Source organism: Talpa europaea (genome assembly GCF_964194135.1).
Source record: "Talpa europaea genome assembly, chromosome: 11".
NCBI lineage: Eukaryota > Metazoa > Chordata > Mammalia > Eulipotyphla > Talpidae > Talpa > Talpa europaea.
In genome coordinates this window covers 7,981,180-7,999,210 of record NC_140078.1, presented here as the reverse complement: position 1 = coordinate 7,999,210, position 18,031 = coordinate 7,981,180, and the positions used below count along the sequence as shown (strand labels likewise).

Genomic DNA, 18,031 nt, shown 5'->3' with positions numbered 1-18,031 from the left:
GAGAGCGAGCTCAAGCAGGAAAAACAACAAGGACTCCCTGACGCAGCTGAGTGTGGCTAAGGGGGTCCTCTCAGAACCAGGGCCACTTTACCAGCCATAGTGAGGACAAACACAGTACCAACGTTTACTAAAGAGGATTAGGGCCTAATCCTGTGATAAGAACTTTATATGCAGCTAATCCTCACTATAACTCCCCGAGGCAGAAATCGAACTCTCACACACGATAGAAGACTACCTGTTACCCCGTGTGAATCTATAGGTTGCACATATAATCAGATTCAGCCATCCCTCGTTTTATAATTTTATGTTTCAATCAGTTGTTTCTCACCAGGGACAATTTTGCCTGCCAGAGGGCATTTGCCAAGACCGAGGAACATTTGTGGTTGTCACAAACTGGAGTGGGGGTTGGCTGCGGGGGAGGGGAGCGAGGCAGTTGCTACTGGCATCTCATAGGTAGAGACCAGGGATGCTGCATCCTACAATGCAGAGGACAGGACCCACAGCAAAGAATTATCCAGACCAATTATGTCAGTAACGCCAAGGTGGAGAACCTGGTGGTGTCCAAGGACAAGGACATAGATGACAGTCTTATTTGCAGAAGCAAAAGTTATTCATGGGAACTGGTCGGCAGTTAAATATACTGGACTGGTTGCAATTCAATAAATTCCATGTGCTGGAATACTACGCAGGTGGTAAAAACAATCTGCAGTTTTGTATACGTGCATATGGGATCCTGGAATGACCCTCAATCTATACTGTTCAGGCAGTTGGGAGGGAGCATAGCATTACTGAACACGATGCCAGTGTGGGTCGGTTTGTATACAGTAACACAGGAAAGGCCAGTCCTCACTTTGCCGGCAGAAGCAGAGACAAGCCAGACAAAGACACAACCTGGCAGGTGGAGGGGCCGTGAGGAGGAAAACAAGGGGAGACTTTCATTTACTTTGGGTACTTTTGAAGTACATACATTCCTTTTTCTGTTTTTGCTTTTTTTGTTTGGTTGTTTTTTAGGGGAAATAAAGCAGAGGGCATTTTTCATTGAATTTTGAAGAAAGCACAATCATGGTTGAAAAACCAGAACAGTAAGATGAACACAGTGAGGAGACCCTCTCCTGGCCATCCCCCATCCACACAGGCCTACAACCAGAATTACCAGGGTGTTTTATACGTCCATCCTTTCAGGAAGTATGGCCTGAACACCTACTATGTGCAGGCACTGTTGGAGGTCCTGGGGCTACAGCAGGAAACAGACAAGTGTGTGCCCCCACGGAGGCCACATTCTAGTGGAAGAGGACATACAATAGAGTATGCTGGGTGGAAGGAAGCGTTAAAGACAAAAATAAAACAGGAAGGGAGCCCTAGGGGAGAGCAGGAGGAGAAGTTTGCCAATGATTCAGAGACAGTTACTCTGAGAAAATGACATTTGCAGCACGACCTGAAGAAATGAAGACTGACCCAGGGACCTGCCACATGCACCGGACAGTCTGCAGAGGGAGATGGCGTGAGGGTGGGTGGGCAAGGCTGAGGGACAGAGACCACCCCTCAGTGGCTACAGTCTGGGAGGGCCAGGGAGACTTCCTCCTCGGCCACACCCCAGGGGGCACCCATCACGAAGACCACAGAGTTTGGTTCTTTTCCTCTCTCTCATGTTTATGCACCTCACATGGTTGAATCTGCTTAATGCTAAAAAAAAAAAAAAAAAAAAAAAACCAACATATGATGGATCCTATTGCTATGCTTCAAGGAATGGCTGCAAAATTTTAGAATAAACACTTCTCCTGAGGTTATACCCAAAAGAAACCAGAGTCCATCTCCACCAAAAGATATAGATGAGAATGCTCACATTCTTAGCCAAGAACTAGAAACAACCCACACATCTGTCCACAGAATGGATGAATAAAGTATAATATAGTCAGGTTGTGTAATACTGTACAGCAATGAAAAAGAATAAATCACCATTATCCACACAACATGGGAAAATCTCAGCCACAGCAGTGAGCCAAAAATCCCAGACACGAAAGAGCTCACTCTCATATAAAGTTCAAGTCCAGCCAAACTAATCGATGATAGTGGTTACCTTTGGGGGGGGGTGTTCTTTGGGAGGGGGCACAGGGGCTCCCACTAGGGACAGGAAATATTCTCTGTTGTCATTTGGGTCCTAGATACATAGGTGTGTTCACACATGAAAACACTCGTAACTGGCACTCAGGATTGCACCCTTTACTGTGTGTGGTTCTACTTCATTAAAAGGGAAACTAATAAATTACGATTTAAATTATAATTTTTCAATTATAATAGATTGTAATAAATAGGTGCAGTGAAAGGTAAGTGCTCAGTAAATATCTGCTGAGTGAATAAGCGAGTGAATGAATGAACACGTGCATGGAACAAAACCTTTGATCCCAGCACTACCTGGGGCCAGCCATACAGTGACCCACGCAGGTCCCTTTACAGCTCTGTCTCTAGCTTTCGTTCGAACCTCAGACTTGTCACTGTGCAAGGCCCCTGTCCAGATTAACCAGGACATGCAGAGGGGATGTCCTGCTTGACCAAGTCCATGTGCACTGTCCATGCTGGCTATCTCTGACACCCTGTTCCACCTATCCCAACAGCCTCGGCCCTGAGTCCCAGAGACCCAAGAACTGGAAGGTGTATTCTAGGAGGAAGAGGTCACACTAGAGCGCCAGACAGAGGAGCGCTGTGGCTCCTGCCATGCATGCAGAAGGCCTACTGATGTCCTCGTGACATTCTCCAGAGCCACAGCAGAGATGAAGCCTGCACCCAATTACTCATTGGCCCTGCCCTGCACTCAATGCCCAGTGCTGCGTGGGGGTCGGGGCTGCCACGAGGGCTGCTGGAGGTACCAGGCTCCCAGGGCTTCTTGGGAAGGGATTTTTTCCACTGGCTCTGAACCAGAAGGCCTGGGGGAGGACAAGGGTAGACAGAATGATCACGCCGAGCAAGGAGGGAGACAGAGAACTCTGAGTTGGGGGAGCAGCCTGGGTTAAGTCCTCCTGAAACACAGCAGCCTGGGTTGAGTCTTCCTCCACCAAACACAGCTGGTTCCTGGGACCTGTTCACAAGGCCTGCTGTGGGAGGCAAAACCAGCCACCTACATCCCTCCCCCCATTCTTTCCCCACCCCTCGCCCTGTGTGTCCGGGCTAAGGAGAGCAGGACACAGGCGGCCAGACAGTCCGGCAAGGGGCCAACTCACGGTCCATACCTTGACATTCTCCTCCGTGAGGCCCTTCTCCACCGAGTCCGTCACATTCTGCCGGATACGATGCAGGAAGGCCTAGAGGAGAGAAGCAGGCAGAGGTGAGTGTCCAGGCCGGTGAGCTCTGGGGAAGGTCCAAAAATAGGGTTTCACATTCAAATGCCAACTAGGACCTGGGAGGTGCCGCGGCCCAGGAGCACAGGCAGGGAACAGGGAAGCGCCTGCTCTGCCATTCAGCCAACAAGTGTTGACCGAGCGTCTGCTACGCCAGCCCTGTGCGGAGGACACTGCGCAAGGGAGACAGACCCACGTCTGCCTCCGTGCCCCCGGGGCCCTGAGATATCACGCATTCCCCTTTTCTTCTTTTAAAAACGCTGACCTCTAGATGGTAACATGTTCACAATGTTCAAAAGCTAAAAAAAATACAAAAAGCCTATTCCCCGGCCCCCACCTGTCAGGTCACTCCCACCCCCGTGGGAACCTCAGCTACCAGCTAATGAATATCCTTCCAGAGAAGCTGTGTGCAAAATAAGCACGCACCAAGATACACACACACAAACACACACACATATACATATATACGTATATTCCTATTTTCCCCTTAGACACACCAACACCAGCACACAGGGGCCCTGCGCCTGCTCCTCCTAGCAGCGGCTGCGTGAGCACTGCCGTCATCCCTGGAGCACTGTCCTACCCTCTTCATGGCTGCCAGGGCCCAACCAGATGGATGGGCCACAATCGTTCTGCCACTTCTTCCAGGGGCTCAGAACAAAGAAATCACTTCTCTCCTCCATGCGGTGACAGCCAGTAAAGGGGGGAGCGGAGTTCGCCCATGGAGGGGGCCGGCTGCTGGTCCCGCCCCCCCCCCCCCGCACCCACTCCCCCACCCCCGCATGTGCAGGTGGGAGGGCGGCGGGTCCAGCAATGCAAGATGTTCCAGGGAGTCTTTCAAGAGAAGCCTGACATGGAGATTTTTTTAAAGCAAAGTCTCCATTTTTTTAAGCGTTGGCCACAGGGTACTCTGAGTTTGTGGGGGACTGCATTTGAGGGGTCTGTGTAAAAGTGAGGGGCCCACTGGAAAGGTGGCAGTGGGTGTGGGAGAGACCGAGAAGGAGGGGAAGAGCTCCCCAGAAGGTCCTGGGGATGGGCAGAAGGAGGAAAATGAGCCCAGGTTGACCTAGCAAGAGCCACGCGGAGATCTTCGCGAAAATGACCTCACAGACTGTCACGGCCACAGGGCCACGATGAGCTGTGGTGGCCTGTCAGTGGCTGTCCCTGCCACGGCTGATTACAGCACAGGGGTGTGAGAGGGAGGGGACACGCTGTCCCTGTCACAGAAGCCAGACACAAGTTAATTAAGAGTGTGTCTCATCCAACCACGCTTGTCTGGGGAGATCTCCGAATGGCGGGGAGATGAGGGGGCAGCTGAGGATTGAGGGACGCAGGGGCAGGCGGGCAGAGAGGAGGCTGGTCCTCCACGCACGGCTGTCATATCCTTTTCCATCACACAGAGGGACATCCACAGCCATCACGGGAGCCAGTGATCCAGACACAAGTCTCCTAGGAGGTGGCGCATTGGTGCTCCACAGCCTGGACATCACCCCTGAAATCCAGGCTGTGATCGGCCCACCCTACATCTGCACCTGAAAGTCCAAGAGGCATCTCAAACTTAACTGGCCCCAAACCTAGTTCCTGATCCTCCCTCCCAACCCGCAGCACCAAGCTCTGCCCAGCCTTGTTTAATGGCACCTCTGCCTTCACGGGGCACCAGCCTTACACACACAGCCCAGTCATCCTAGATCACCCTCTTCCTCAGACACTCCATTTGTTTGCCCTGGAGTAGTGTCTGACACATAGTAGGTACTCAAAAATCAAGGGAAGGGATGGAAGGTACCCGGCACACGGCAGGAAAGGACGGCAGGTGGAGGAGACCAGGGACAGGAGTCCCTAGAGGATGGTTCAGCAGGGCCTGCCAGAAAGTCCAGCCTCCAGCCCCCTCCCCAGTCCGGGGACAGCAAAGGCAGCCTCAGCAGGGACAGCAGGAAGCTGGGAGCACAGCTCAGCTGGCCTAGATCAGGACTTCCTGTCCCGAGCACCCCACACGAGCCAGGCCACCACTATTGTGCGGGCACAATGGGAGCTCGGGCCACCCACTGAGGAACTGCAAACAGGCCAGTGTGAGGGGCACCAGGGGCAGCTCGTGACCAGGAAAGAATGGGCAGGCAGGGGCTCTGGGCCCAGGCCTCCTGCTGCCCAAGGCACGACCAGCTTTATGGCGCCAGTGCCCTCTGTACAGACGGGCTGCTTAAAGGGACCCTAGGGGGCGGGGGCCCTCCCTGTCCGGGCCTTGACAGCTCGGAACACACGGCCAAAAGCAGCTCTCATCTTGGAAATCTCCCTTGGAGACAAGACTGTTCTCAGGACTTCCAGGGCTGCCTGAGCCGCTCCCCTGGCTCAGAATCTTTGTCCACACCACGTCCAGGCTGCACCCCCGCCGGGCCACTTCCCCGGCATCTGCCCAAGTCCTCCGCTTCTTTTGATGATGATGATGATGATGATGATGAAATACGTCAAGGAGCCAGAAAAGGATCAAGAAAAATGTAACACCCACCCACAAATGCATCCGCAGCCAGCTTCGGCAATTCTTAGCATGCCAAGTTTGCTTTAAACCACTTCCAAGAAGGAATTCATCGAGTGGAGGGGAGGTGTGGACTGGGAAGGGGCACCAGGGAGCCTCGGAACCATTCCGCATCTCCATCTGAGCGGAGGTTACCCAGTGAGTGCAAACACAAAGTCTCACTGGTGTGCCCCTAAGGTTAGTTCATGAACCCATGTGGCCACGTGACTATCAGGACTCACACAGAAAGGGGGAGAAAGGAAGCATAACGGCAAGAGGTGTGCACCTACACACCCCACAAGGCACCCGCCACCCAGGATATAGGGTCCTCATCCCCACACACGCCTGTGCCGGCAGACCGCGTGCATGTGAACCGAGAAGTTAGAAATACCGTCTTGCATGTTTATAATATTTCTGTTATTGTTGTGCATTCAGCAACTTTTCTCACTTAGCCTCACATCTTCCACATTTATCCACATCGACAGGTATATCTGCCAGCACCTGCCATCCAGACCCCTTTGATTCTCACTGCTGTGGTGCACACCAGGACCACGTCCAGCCACCAGCACCCTTGTCTCAGCCTGAGCGCCCTCTGTCACATGCAGGGCAGGCTGGAAAGTCAGAAGGAAACTGAGGCACATGCTCAAGGCCACTTCCCTGAGTGTCCCAGGGATTAGGCTCCGGAGCCCAGAGGTGCTCTGCCTGAATGACATACCTTTCTAGACTGCCCTCCCTTCCTGGCCTGACTCCCCGCCCTCTAGATGACTTCCCAAATAAACTTGCCCTTGACTCAGTCTCAGGATCTGCTTTGGGGAAGCCCAACATTAGGACCTCAAGGTGTACATTTCATTGCTGTGTGCTCAAAATGAGCAGGATGTAGCCACAATCATGTCATGGGATTTAAGCTGCTTCAATGCTACAAAGAACAGGTGCACTGGGGCCCAGGTGTGGGAGACCCTCTAGATGCACACCTAGGTGAGCAAAGGTGGGCCACAGAGTAGAGACAAGTTCGACTTGGTGAGTGGATGCCAAGTGGCAACAAGCCCACCCAGCCAGCAGTGGGTGAGAGCTCCCATTTCTTTCTACCCAGCCAGACAAAACCCCATGTTCTCCTTCCTTCATGCAACAAGCATTTGCTGAGACCTGCAAAGACCCCTCATAAATTCATTTCCAAGCCAACCAATCAGCTTTCAGGCCCCATTTGACAGATGAGAAAAACTGAGGCCAAGAGGGTAAGAAACCTAATGGAATTCACGTGGGCAGAAACCAACAGTGTCAAGCCTGAGAGCCCAGGGTTGTCTGGCTCCTGCTTGCTGCTGGGAGGAGGCGACCAGAGATGCCACTCAGAGAGCCTGACCAAGGTGTATCCATGGTCCCCAGAGTTCTAGGCTGAGCAGGAAGACACTCTGCGATTGATTAGTGATGTCTGCCAGGGTTGCGGAATAAGAGCAGCAGTCGGGTTGTGTGTTTGCGGTCTCCAGCAAACTCCTACCTAGCCAAAGATCCCAGAGAGTAGGAGAAACACTGGTCTGAGGACCAAAAAGTTGATGATAAAATACAGATCAGAGTCAGGCCAGCCTTGTCCTACCCCACCTGGCCTCAGAGCAGTGGTTCTCAATTTGGGGGTGACTATGCTCCCCAGAACAGCACTGACAATGTCTGGAGACATCTGTGGAAGAGGCGAGGGAGAAAGAGGAGGAGGAAGAGATGAAGACAACATGACTAGTTTTTTTTAAAGAATACTTAACATCGCTGGTCTGACTATGTGCCAGGTACTGCTTTAAGTGTTTTAATACTCAAACAATCCCAGGAGACAGGTACTATTACGACTGTGCCCCTTACAGAAGAGGGAAGGGAGGCCCAGCACAGAGAACTCACCCAAAGGCACACAGCTTGTAATTGGGGGAGCTGGTCCTCAAACCCAGGGCATCTGGCCTGGTGAGGAGTACCCACCCCCAACACACACCACAAGTGAGTCATTGCAGACAACAACCACATAAGCATAAAACAGACAACAGCTGCCCGGGGGGTGCCCCTGGGAGCTGCCATCTGTCTGGGACCTGCAGCCACAGCCTTGGGAGGATAAAGCTCTCCCTGGAGATAAAAAGGGCAGAAAGAGATGTGGAAGTCAATCTCTGAGACTGATGCTGGCAACCTGATCTCTGAGGGGAGGGGGCCCAGCTGCCCCAAGGACATCCCTGCCTTAGGGGGTGACCTCACCAGACAGATGGCGAAAACTGAGAGGGTCAGGGGACAGGCAAGAAATAAGGGAAGGTAGGACTACCCAGACCGCAGCAGGACAGAGGGAAGGGGTACCCCGAGGAGACTGTCCCTGAGGTTGGGGTGGCCTGGGGTCCAGGGAAGCAGAGCGTCCTGGAACAGCAGGGGCCTTGGGTGCAAGTCACAATAATAAAAGAATAAGAGCAACAGCAGAGAGAGCCTGGCACAGTCGGCCTCTACACACTGAAAATAAGCTATAGCTGAGGCCTCCGCACTTTCATGCACACAGCAGGCACTGTCCCACCTCAGGACATTTGTACTTGCTATTCCCTCTGCCTGAAAGAGAAGATAATAAACAGGGTCCCTCGTTTTCATTCCCAACCAGAATCAAATATTACTTCTTCCCAGAGGCCTCCTGCCACCACCTCCTTTTAGAGCTGAAGCCCTGCTTCCATCCCCCCGTCTTATCCCTCCTGGTCTCCCCTAGTGCACTCACCTCCACTTGCACAGATCTATTCCTTTGCGTTGCCCATCCACCCCCTGCAATATCAGACACAGACACAATATCTCCACTCCAGACACAGTGGCAGATTCTCGTGCCCTCGTAAAAGTGGGTTTAATGGGTGACCAGCTCGTCTTTCCTTTGTCATAATCCCATGAGGTGGGCCTCAGTGTCCCCACTGCAAGCAAGAGGCAACCAGGATGTGAGTCACAGCACGGAACTCTGCAGTCAGGGCCTCACTTTTCCGGGTGCTGCCAGGAGGACTCAGTGTGACACGGAGCGGAGCGTTGACCGCCCCCGCCTTGGAGCCTCCAGGATCCAGCTTGGGCCAGGCCCACAGGAGGGGCCCTAGGGGTGCTCCATCAGTGACCACAGAAGGGGCAGCTCACTCTGTTCCACGCTGCCCCTCCCAAGTGGCCTCTGGACGTAAGAGGCACCTACCCTCACACCTACTAAAATCAGAAGTGTTGGCTCCAAAATACAAAAAGAAAATTGCACTGTCAAAATGAATGTCTTGATTTAAGTGTCGACAAAGCATAACCTACATCCACAAGCCGAGTGCCAATCAGTCCTATGAGTAGCAAGGGTGGCCAGTGCGCACATGTCAGCAGTTGGCTATGACTGTGACCGGGGTCCCAGGAGCAGACCTGAGACAAGGTTGTGATCACAAGGAGGTGATTTGGGAGGTGACCTCAGCACACAGGCTGGGAGGCAGCCAGCATAAGACATGAGATCAAGGAAGTGGGCAAGTGGAGGCTCTATCCCGTGGAGGCCCCCCAGGGGTGGATATCAAACACACACCTCTGGGTGCTACTTGGGGGTTGAGGGAGCTGGGACTTTCATACAAAATCCTGTCACTGATGGGAGGGCAGGTTGGGGATCTGGGGAGGTGTTAGTTTCCAGTTGGCCCTGCGAGCAGGCCAAAGCCATCAGACAAAGGGCTGTAGATGCTGCCAATGGGAAGTCCAGCTGGTGTGCCCTGAGGTGGCGAGGATGCCCAAACAGCCTCCAAAAGAAAGGGCTCGCCGAGGTGGAGGGCACCCCAGAAGAGCTGTGATTAGCAAAGTCCCCAGCTGTGCAGGGGCTGGGTCCATGCAGGTGGCCAAGGAATGGCCGGTGGGCTCCACAGAACCCACACACACTCCCCTGCCGTGCCAGAGGTGCCAACAGCTTCCCAACTCTTTCAACATCTTAGAAACTGTCCTCAAATACTAGAAAGCCCCGCATCTCTTCAGGAGGCGGTGGCCAAGACTCAGAGGTTGCCACAGGTCAGCTGGTCCGGAGCCTGCCTTGCCACCACCTGCTGTGCGACCTTCACAAGCGACTGGGCCTCTCTGGGTCTCATCTCTAACATGGATGGCAGAGTAAGAGGACTGACCCCCGAGGCCACAGTGAGGCTAAAATGAAGTACTGCAGGCAACACACTTAAGTAAGTCAGTGCAAATCCCAGCTCTGCCACTTCCAAGCTGTGTGGCCTTGAGCAAATGACTTCTCTCTCGGCTCAGTTTCATCCTCTGTAAAGTGGGGACAAAGTGAGTTCCCAGGGTGACCGTGGGGATCACAGAAGCTAACACATCTAGCAAGCACCTGCACGGGTGGCGCCCACGGTCAGGGCTAAGGGTCAGCAGTGTCATCCCCACAGCCTCACCTGGAGTTCAGGGTCTATAGGGGCCTGGGGCCTGGGCTGCCAGACATGGACCCACTGGGTTTCTGAAGGAAACTTCTAGAATTGGACCAACCCCACTGACAGACATTTACTCTAGCTTATTTTTACCTAATACACTTGTTTGTTGCCTCTGCCTTGAAAACTGTTGTCTTACTCACTGGCGGCTCTAAGTCCCCAGGAGACTTGGGGAGATGAGAGGGTGATGGCTTTAGAAACTGTAGGTGTCTAAATGATGTCACCACATCCTCACCACCGCCACATAAAGCCATTTGCTGCCAGGCTAGCACACCCCTGTCCCCCTGGTCCTTCCCCATCAGTTCCATCTGATGATCTCAGCCAGTCACTGAGGTTCTCTATTTCCTCATCCTGAAAAAAAAAAAAAAGAGGCAGCTGTTTGAGTGAGTTTAAGCAGGAAGATGCAGGTGAAAACTTTGCAACTGCAAAGGCTTCCTGGAAGAAGTGGCACTGGGATGGGTGGAGAGAGGAGCACTGGACTACAGAAGGAAAGAGGAAGCTGCTCACGACTACACTGTAAGAGGGGAGCCACCGCCGTGTCCTAGCCACGCCAAGAGGCCTTCACCTCAGGCCTACCGTGCACAGGGCACTGGCGACACAGACACAGGACATGGCCCTACGTCCAGGATGCGTTGGTTCCTGCATTTTGTTTACTCAACTGCACACCTACTAAGTGCTAGGTACTATGCCAAGAGCCAATGACATATCTGTAAATGAACAAGCTGGCCCAGACCCTTGCCCTCCTGTTGCAGTGGCAAGCCTGACTATAAACAGGTCTTTAAAGAAAATGGGAGGTAGGAATGACGGTGATGTCACAGAGTTGTTCAGGGCAAGTCTCTGGGAAGATGGCATTTGAGCAGATAGATATGCCGTGATTGAGGCGAGAATGCAGCTTGGCAGGTGTCAGGAGGGAGGGCCCCCAGCAGAGGGAATCATCTGTGCAAAGGCCCTGAGGCACATGCAATCCTTCCCAGACCATCCTAACTAAAGTATCTGTCCCGACTCCTGCCCTGTTTTCTCCACAGCATTGTGTGTGTCCATCAGTCTGTTGTCCACTGGGCCTGCCAGAATGTCAGTTCCAGGAAGGCAACAATGTTTGCTGTCTGGGTCACTGTTATATCCCTGATATCTGGGTTTGGGCTGGGCACAGAGCAACTCCCCGGTACATATGTGAACCACGTATGTATGTATGACTGCTGAACCAATCAATCACCTGGAAAAGAGTCTCCTTACTCCCCACCCAAGCTTCCAAGTCCTGAAAAGATGACGCCCAGTCCCCACCCAGCCCCACCCCAGCCCCCACCGTGGAGGAAGTTGAAGCTAAAAGCAAGTTTTTATAATCTTTTGTAAACAGGACTGACGCAATAGTGGGGGTCACAGTGGGGAAGCCAACACTCTTCCCTACACAGACCTGATGCCAGGGGCTACGGCCCAGCCTGCAATCTCCTGACACCAGCAAACTGCCATTCCCTCAGCAAAGGCTGATGCAGTGCTGCCTACCCGCCGTCAAGTATAACTCACTCTTGGGTCTCAAACTGGGGGCCAACAGGTATGTTTAGCTTCAGCAGCAGTGGGCTTTGAGAAAATTCAGGCCTAGGTTTGAATATGAGGTTTCTGATTAAAATCCCAGTTCCCAGTTTGTTTTGAAAAAAGGCTGACCACAGGTCTCAAATGCCCACAGGCCACAGTTGGCTGGCAGTAGAGAGGCAGCTGCCATGTTTACCCAGAGTGGGCACCGCACTGTTTCCACCACTGGACCTGCTGCTACATATAGCAAATGTGCCACCTACCACTTCTCCCCACACCTTCACCCAAGGCACATATCGCTAGTGGAGCAGAGATCTCTTTCCTGCTGTATCTTCTCTCAGCCATTCAGAATTTCTCTCCCTTTGCTGTCAACTACATCCATGTGGTCTAAGATCCTTCTGATTCTAACCTCAACTTCTCCTCCTTTGCTTTGAGCCCTACCGCTTTTTCTCCCCGAAGAATGGGCTCATCAGAGTGGGATTATAACAAGTCTTCCCAATCTCGGTGCCACTGATAATTTGAACAGATAATGCTCTGTGGTGCTGCTGTCCTGGCCGCTGTCGGATGTTTACAGCATCCTGTTCTTGACCCGCTAAATACCAGTAGCAAACTTTGTCCTCTGTTGTGAAACCATAAATGTCTCTGAACATTGCCCAATATCCCTGGCGGGGGGGGGGGGGGGGGAGGGGTTCTTCCCCACCCCCCCAACCCCAACCCCAACCCCCGTTAAGAACCGCTGTGGTACAGCAGAGTTATTACGAAAATGCCTCGAGCTGGCACTATGGGAGCAAATCCTGACTTGTCATTTACTGAGTAGTGCTGGCCAGCTCCTGTGTTTCTCTATCAAAAATGGTGGTATAAAAATGCTACCTGACAGCTACTGGGTTCTTTGTGGGTGATGAAAGGCCCTTAATTTAAAAGTTGGTGAGGGATACACAATTCTGCAAACACACAGGAGGACACCAAATTGTCCCTGGTGAGTGGGTACACTTTGTGGTAGGCAAATTCTATCTCAATAAGCTGCCATACAAGGAATAAAGAAAGCTATCTACCCAGTGTGGGCACTGATGAGTGAGGATAAAATGCATTATAAGCGCTCCACGAGTCTTTGCCTTATTACCAGCATCTACCCAGGCTGAACAGGGGCCTACAAGGCCAGGCGGGCGGCTGCAAGGAAAAGGCCCACGGTGACCGCGACGGCGGTGGCTGGGAACAGCCCCCACTCTGGGTGGCATTTCCCGCCGGAATGTCCCAGACAAAGCAAATGAAGTCGCTTGGGCCCCAGGATGCAGGGCGGGGTGGCTGGACGTCCTGGGGTCCCCGTGCCTGTCTGAGGCAGGACAATGGGTGGAATGTGGTCTCCTCTCCCAGGGGCTGACACTTGACATCTGAAGACAATGACTTTCAAGAGGTTTTGTTTTTACCACGGCCCAACTTTTTTTTCATCTCCCCAAACAATTGTTCCTGGGGGCGAGAGGGAGCACCCACCCCCAACCCATGAAGGATTGTGTTTAGAGAGTCAGGAAACAATGCACAAAAGTGAGAGAATGTAAAAATAGTGGCGCTTGGGCCAGCCAGGGAGGGAGCTCCACGAGGTGGCTTCCTCCAGTTTGTTTTCCCAGCCCTGGCTCAGGCCCCAGAAGCACTGAGGGGCTGGGGCAGCAATGTCAGTCCCGGGGCCGGGACATGCAGTTGGGGGTCCTGAGTCAGGGAGGGCCTGCTCTGTTCCCACTGCTTCCCACACACGGCCTCAGCCCAGAAAAGGAAGCCAGGACTCTCTGTGGGTGAAGCAGCGGCCCCGAGCACATGCTCCCTGCCCAGAGCTGAGACCTGACTTCCAGGCCATCAGACCCAGACACTGACCTTCCGCTGCATCCACTCTGCCCTAGCAGAGTGCTCCCAGCCGCCCAGCTGCCCGCTGCAGGCCCCTCATGACGGGGCCACTTCATGGAAGTCGCCTTCCTCTGGCTCCACAAGGGCGGCACATTTGTCCCTGTGGTCCAGCAGCGTCTGGTCTTCCAGGCCCCAGAAGTGAAGGGAGAGGAGCCTTAAGACAGGCCCAAACATCCCATGACCACTGAGGTCAGCCCCCGAGAAATCCACATCCTACTGCTCCTGGGCGTGCAAATATGTGACCTGCTGGGCAAAAAGGCCTCTGCAGATGTGATTAAGTGGGTGGTTTCGAGATTAGCCCAGATTACCCCATTGGGCCCAATGTGATCACAGGGCCCTGAAACGGAACAGCAGGAGGCGGGAGAGCAGCAGAGGGCGGCAGCAGGAGAAAGATGTGCTGGTCCTGCTGGCCTTGCAGGCAGGAGGGTGCCAGGAACCAAGGAATTGGGGCAGCCTTTAGAAACTAGGAAGTAAAGGGGCCCTTCCACTTGCTGCCAACAACGTGGTTTGGGTGCTTTCCATCCCACTTGTGACATCTGCCCTCCACAATTCTACGATAATAAACCTGTGTTGTGTCAAGCCATCAAGTCTGTGGCAATTTGTTATGACAGCAAAAGGAAACTGACACAATCACTTATTTTGAGACATGTCCATGAAAGAAAAAAATAAACCTCCATCGAATCGGCACCCCTCACGGTCGAACACCCCCCCTCCATGACTCCGCTATTGTTGGTATGAATACATGAGAGATGTTATTATATAGCATGGCTACGTAATATGGATATTTGTTAATCTTCTAATTAGTAAGCTATGGAATGTCTCCTCTTTGCTTAATGGTCTCTATTAACAAATATCAACTGAAGACCAATGGTCTGATAAAAGTAATTATTATATATAACATATATAATATATAAACGACTCATAACTACCCAGATCTAGTCAGTTTCTGAGTTGAGAAAGTAGGAAGACATTGAATGAGATCAGACGAGGAAAACCTCAGGGCACCTCGTTATCTGAACTACAGGATGCCTGTGTTTCCACTGGAGTGTGGACACAAGAGCCAGCTGCAGCAAGTATTAAGTGCTTACTGTGTGCCAACACCAAGGCTGTAAGAAGTGACAACCGTGTCCCCATTTCAAGTAAGGAAATCAGTCTCAAAGCAGTCAAATCATTTGTTCAAGGTCATGCAGGGAGAGTGGGCAGGCCAGGACTGAGCCAGGCCCATGGGTCTCTGGAGTCAAGACTCTTTCCCATGGGACCACATTGCCTCTTGAGTTAGAAAGTTGGGAGAATTTAGGTGGGGCTGGGGAAGTAGTGTGACCAGGGGGATGACCAGGAGTTGGGAGGCCTAGGTCATTTAAGGGATCTAAGTCACAAGGGAATCTACAAAATGCAAATATGGCTGCCTACTGTCCTGCCACACTTCTCAGCGGCTCCCACTACTCTAAGAGCCCAAAGGCCCTGCAGGGACTTGACCTCACCATTCCACCACCACCCTCAACTATGTTGCAGCCAGCTCAGCCTTGAAGCTCCACAGGCTGATTCACAAACCTACCATTCTCTCTCCTGAGCCTGGGGCCTTTGGACAGGTGTTCAGTTCACTACCAGGCCTATACCTTCTTTCACCTAGTTTAATATCAATCACCTTTCCCAACTGCCCATTGAGGTCAAAGTCCATGCACAGGCTCAGTAGCTCTGCACACCCTTCTGAGAGCCACGCAGCTATGACTTAACTTTGATTTACAAGATTATTCAATTAATGGCGGTCTTCCTCACTAGACTGAGAATTCCCAGAGGTCTTGCTTAGTCACTGTTTTATTCCTGTTTCATTCACTCTGTTTTATTCATAGTTACAGCCCCAGCACTTAGCACCACAGTGCTTGCCATTCAGTATATTTTTTGATGAATGGTTAAGATGAATGAATCAATAAAAGAAATGTCACTTTCTCTGGGGCTCAGTTTCCTTATCTGTCAACTAGGATCAACAACTGTGCCAACTTCAAGGATTACTATCAGGATTTTAAGAAGTGATGCACACGAACTCAGTAATTTGGGGAGTGTGACTCCTTCTTTCTGGGCCTCAGTTTCCCCCTCTGCACAACAGAGACAATACAGGGTCTACTGCACAGCACCTGCTGGTCTGGCTTCCAAATGCACCCTCCAAGATTCACTAGGCAGCTGCTCTCACACTCCAGCCTCTACTCCCTCTTCTGTGAAAAGGTGGTGCTGAGGGTCAAATGAGAAGCTTCCCAAGGGCCCCGGCTCGGGGTGGGGCGGGGTGGATGGGTGCTGGGGGGAGAGTGTCAGGCCTACACACTCACATTACCCACACTCCCCACCTTCCAGCCACACCAGTAACAAACAGCCCCACCATATGACAGGTCACAGAGATTCTGCAAGTAGTCTTCCAGACAGTTCCTTCCCTGGGCCATAAGACCAAGCCCAGGGACTCTGCGGAGGGAGTGGAGAGGAGAGACTGGAGTGGGAGGTGGCTCCATAGCCTGGTTCGAGTCTCCACCTTCTAGTGCAGGTGTGGCTGCACCTCAGTTTCCTCTTCTGTAAATGCAGACTCAAACACCCATCTCAAAAGATGAAACAGAGAGCAAACCTCAGCTCAGCATCATGCCAGAATGAGGCCTCATGAAATGCCAGCATTTCAATTACCATCACTGATATTATTTTCATTTGTCAGTGCACCGTGATCAAAGAAACCCTGCCCCCAACACGCAGACCCCACTGGATTTCCCTGACGTTTTCCCAGAACTGCATGTCATACTCCACTCCAGCCACACTGGCTAGTCTGCCTTTTCCCAGAACACACCACACTTGTTCCTACCTCAGGACCTTTGCACATGCTGGTCCCCCAGCCTGCAAAGCCTCATCCCCCAGGTCATGACAGCACAGGACAGGTCAAATGTCACCTCCTCAGAGAGTTCACCTGACCATACTGGCAGCCTCCCCCATCCCTGCCAGGTCACTCTCTTCCACACACTGTCTAATCCCTGCAAAGCAGTCACCACAATCCACAGGCCATTTTCCACATTCACTAGCTGCCCTCCCCATGGGGTGCCAACTCCCAGAGGCAGGGATTTCTGTTTCTGATTCTGCTGTATTCACAGCACTTAGGACGGGGCGAGGCCGATGGAAGCTGCTCAAAATTACTTGTTAAGAAAAGAAAGGAGAGACGTTATAAAAGCCTCTGAGCCTCTATTTCGGATAAATAAAAGCCCCTATTTCCTCGCGTTCTTTTGAGGACTAAAGGAACTAACACATGCAACATAAAGTGCTCAGCACAGGGAAAGGAACACATTAAAAACTCACATTGTCCAAAATCTCCCCTGTCCATCAGCAGAATGGCAGAACAAATCGTGGCGTGTTCACACAATGGGAGACAACTCAGCAATCCCAAGAAAACTGCTGACACACAATGACACAAATGTGCCCCAAAAACATAACCTGGGCAAGAGACACCGGGCACAAAGGGACGCCTCCCGGGGGGTTCCACTCCCACGAAATTCAAAAACCAACAAAGCTCCTCTTTGATGGCAGGGGTCAGAACAGGCCAAGGACTGACCGGCATGGGACCCAAGACAACCTCTGGGGTCGGTTAAATGCTCTAGCTCTTGCCTGCAGGTGATGTGCAGGTAAAGGCCATGGAAATGAATACTTAGACTTGTGTGCTTTGTGGTGTAACTCTACCGTGATAAAAATAAATCCCAAAACATTTTTTCCAGCAAAGTGATGGAAAGGAGACTATTCCCGTCCCCCACACACAGCGCCAGTTCATCAACCAGCCCACACTGGGTCTCCCAGCCCCAAACAGGCAACACATCCCTCAAGCTGCAGCAGCCCCAACACCCCGCCCCCTCACCACCACCACCACAGCCTTGGCTCCTGTGGAATCCGTCGCCAAAGAAACAAGCCGCCCCCCCATAAACGCCCCCAGCCCAGGTTCCTATATGATGTGAGAACACGAAGACTGTCTGCTCTGATGTTCTGAGCAAAACGCTCAGGGCTGGGAGTGCAGGGGCGGACGGGGCAGGGGACACCCCACTGAATGAGATGTGCCCTGGAAAGCGAACTTGCTGGGTGGCCCCCACCCACCACAGGCACAGGGACATCCACAGAGGTTTGTTCTGCAACTGCTAGTGGGGCCTCTCCGGGATCCCCAGCCCCAGGTGTGCCCCACACGCCACTGTGTGTGTTTCGCTTACCTCCGCCTTCTAGGCCTTGCTGGACTTTGCTTCCTACCCCCTCAGACTCCCCTCCCCCATTTCTCCCCCCACACTGGCCCCTTTGATATTCCAGAAATACACCCAGGAGGCTCCTGCCACAGGGCCTTTGCACTGGCTGTCCCCTCTTCCTAGAAC

The 18,031-nt window shown here is 52.5% G+C and overlaps 1 protein-coding gene across 1 annotated transcript in view; it reads right to left on the bottom strand.

Moving 5' to 3' along the window:
* Nucleotides 1-18,031, bottom strand: part of PREX1 (phosphatidylinositol-3,4,5-trisphosphate dependent Rac exchange factor 1) — a gene marked incomplete at both ends in the record, with an annotated part of 163,646 nt that overhangs the window by 92,757 nt on the left and 52,858 nt on the right. Inside the window, one exon of the mRNA XM_084247009.1 lies at nucleotides 3,225-3,296. Within this exon, the coding sequence (XP_084103135.1) occupies nucleotides 3,225-3,296 (72 nt within the window). The remainder of the gene's footprint in view (nucleotides 1-3,224; nucleotides 3,297-18,031) is intronic.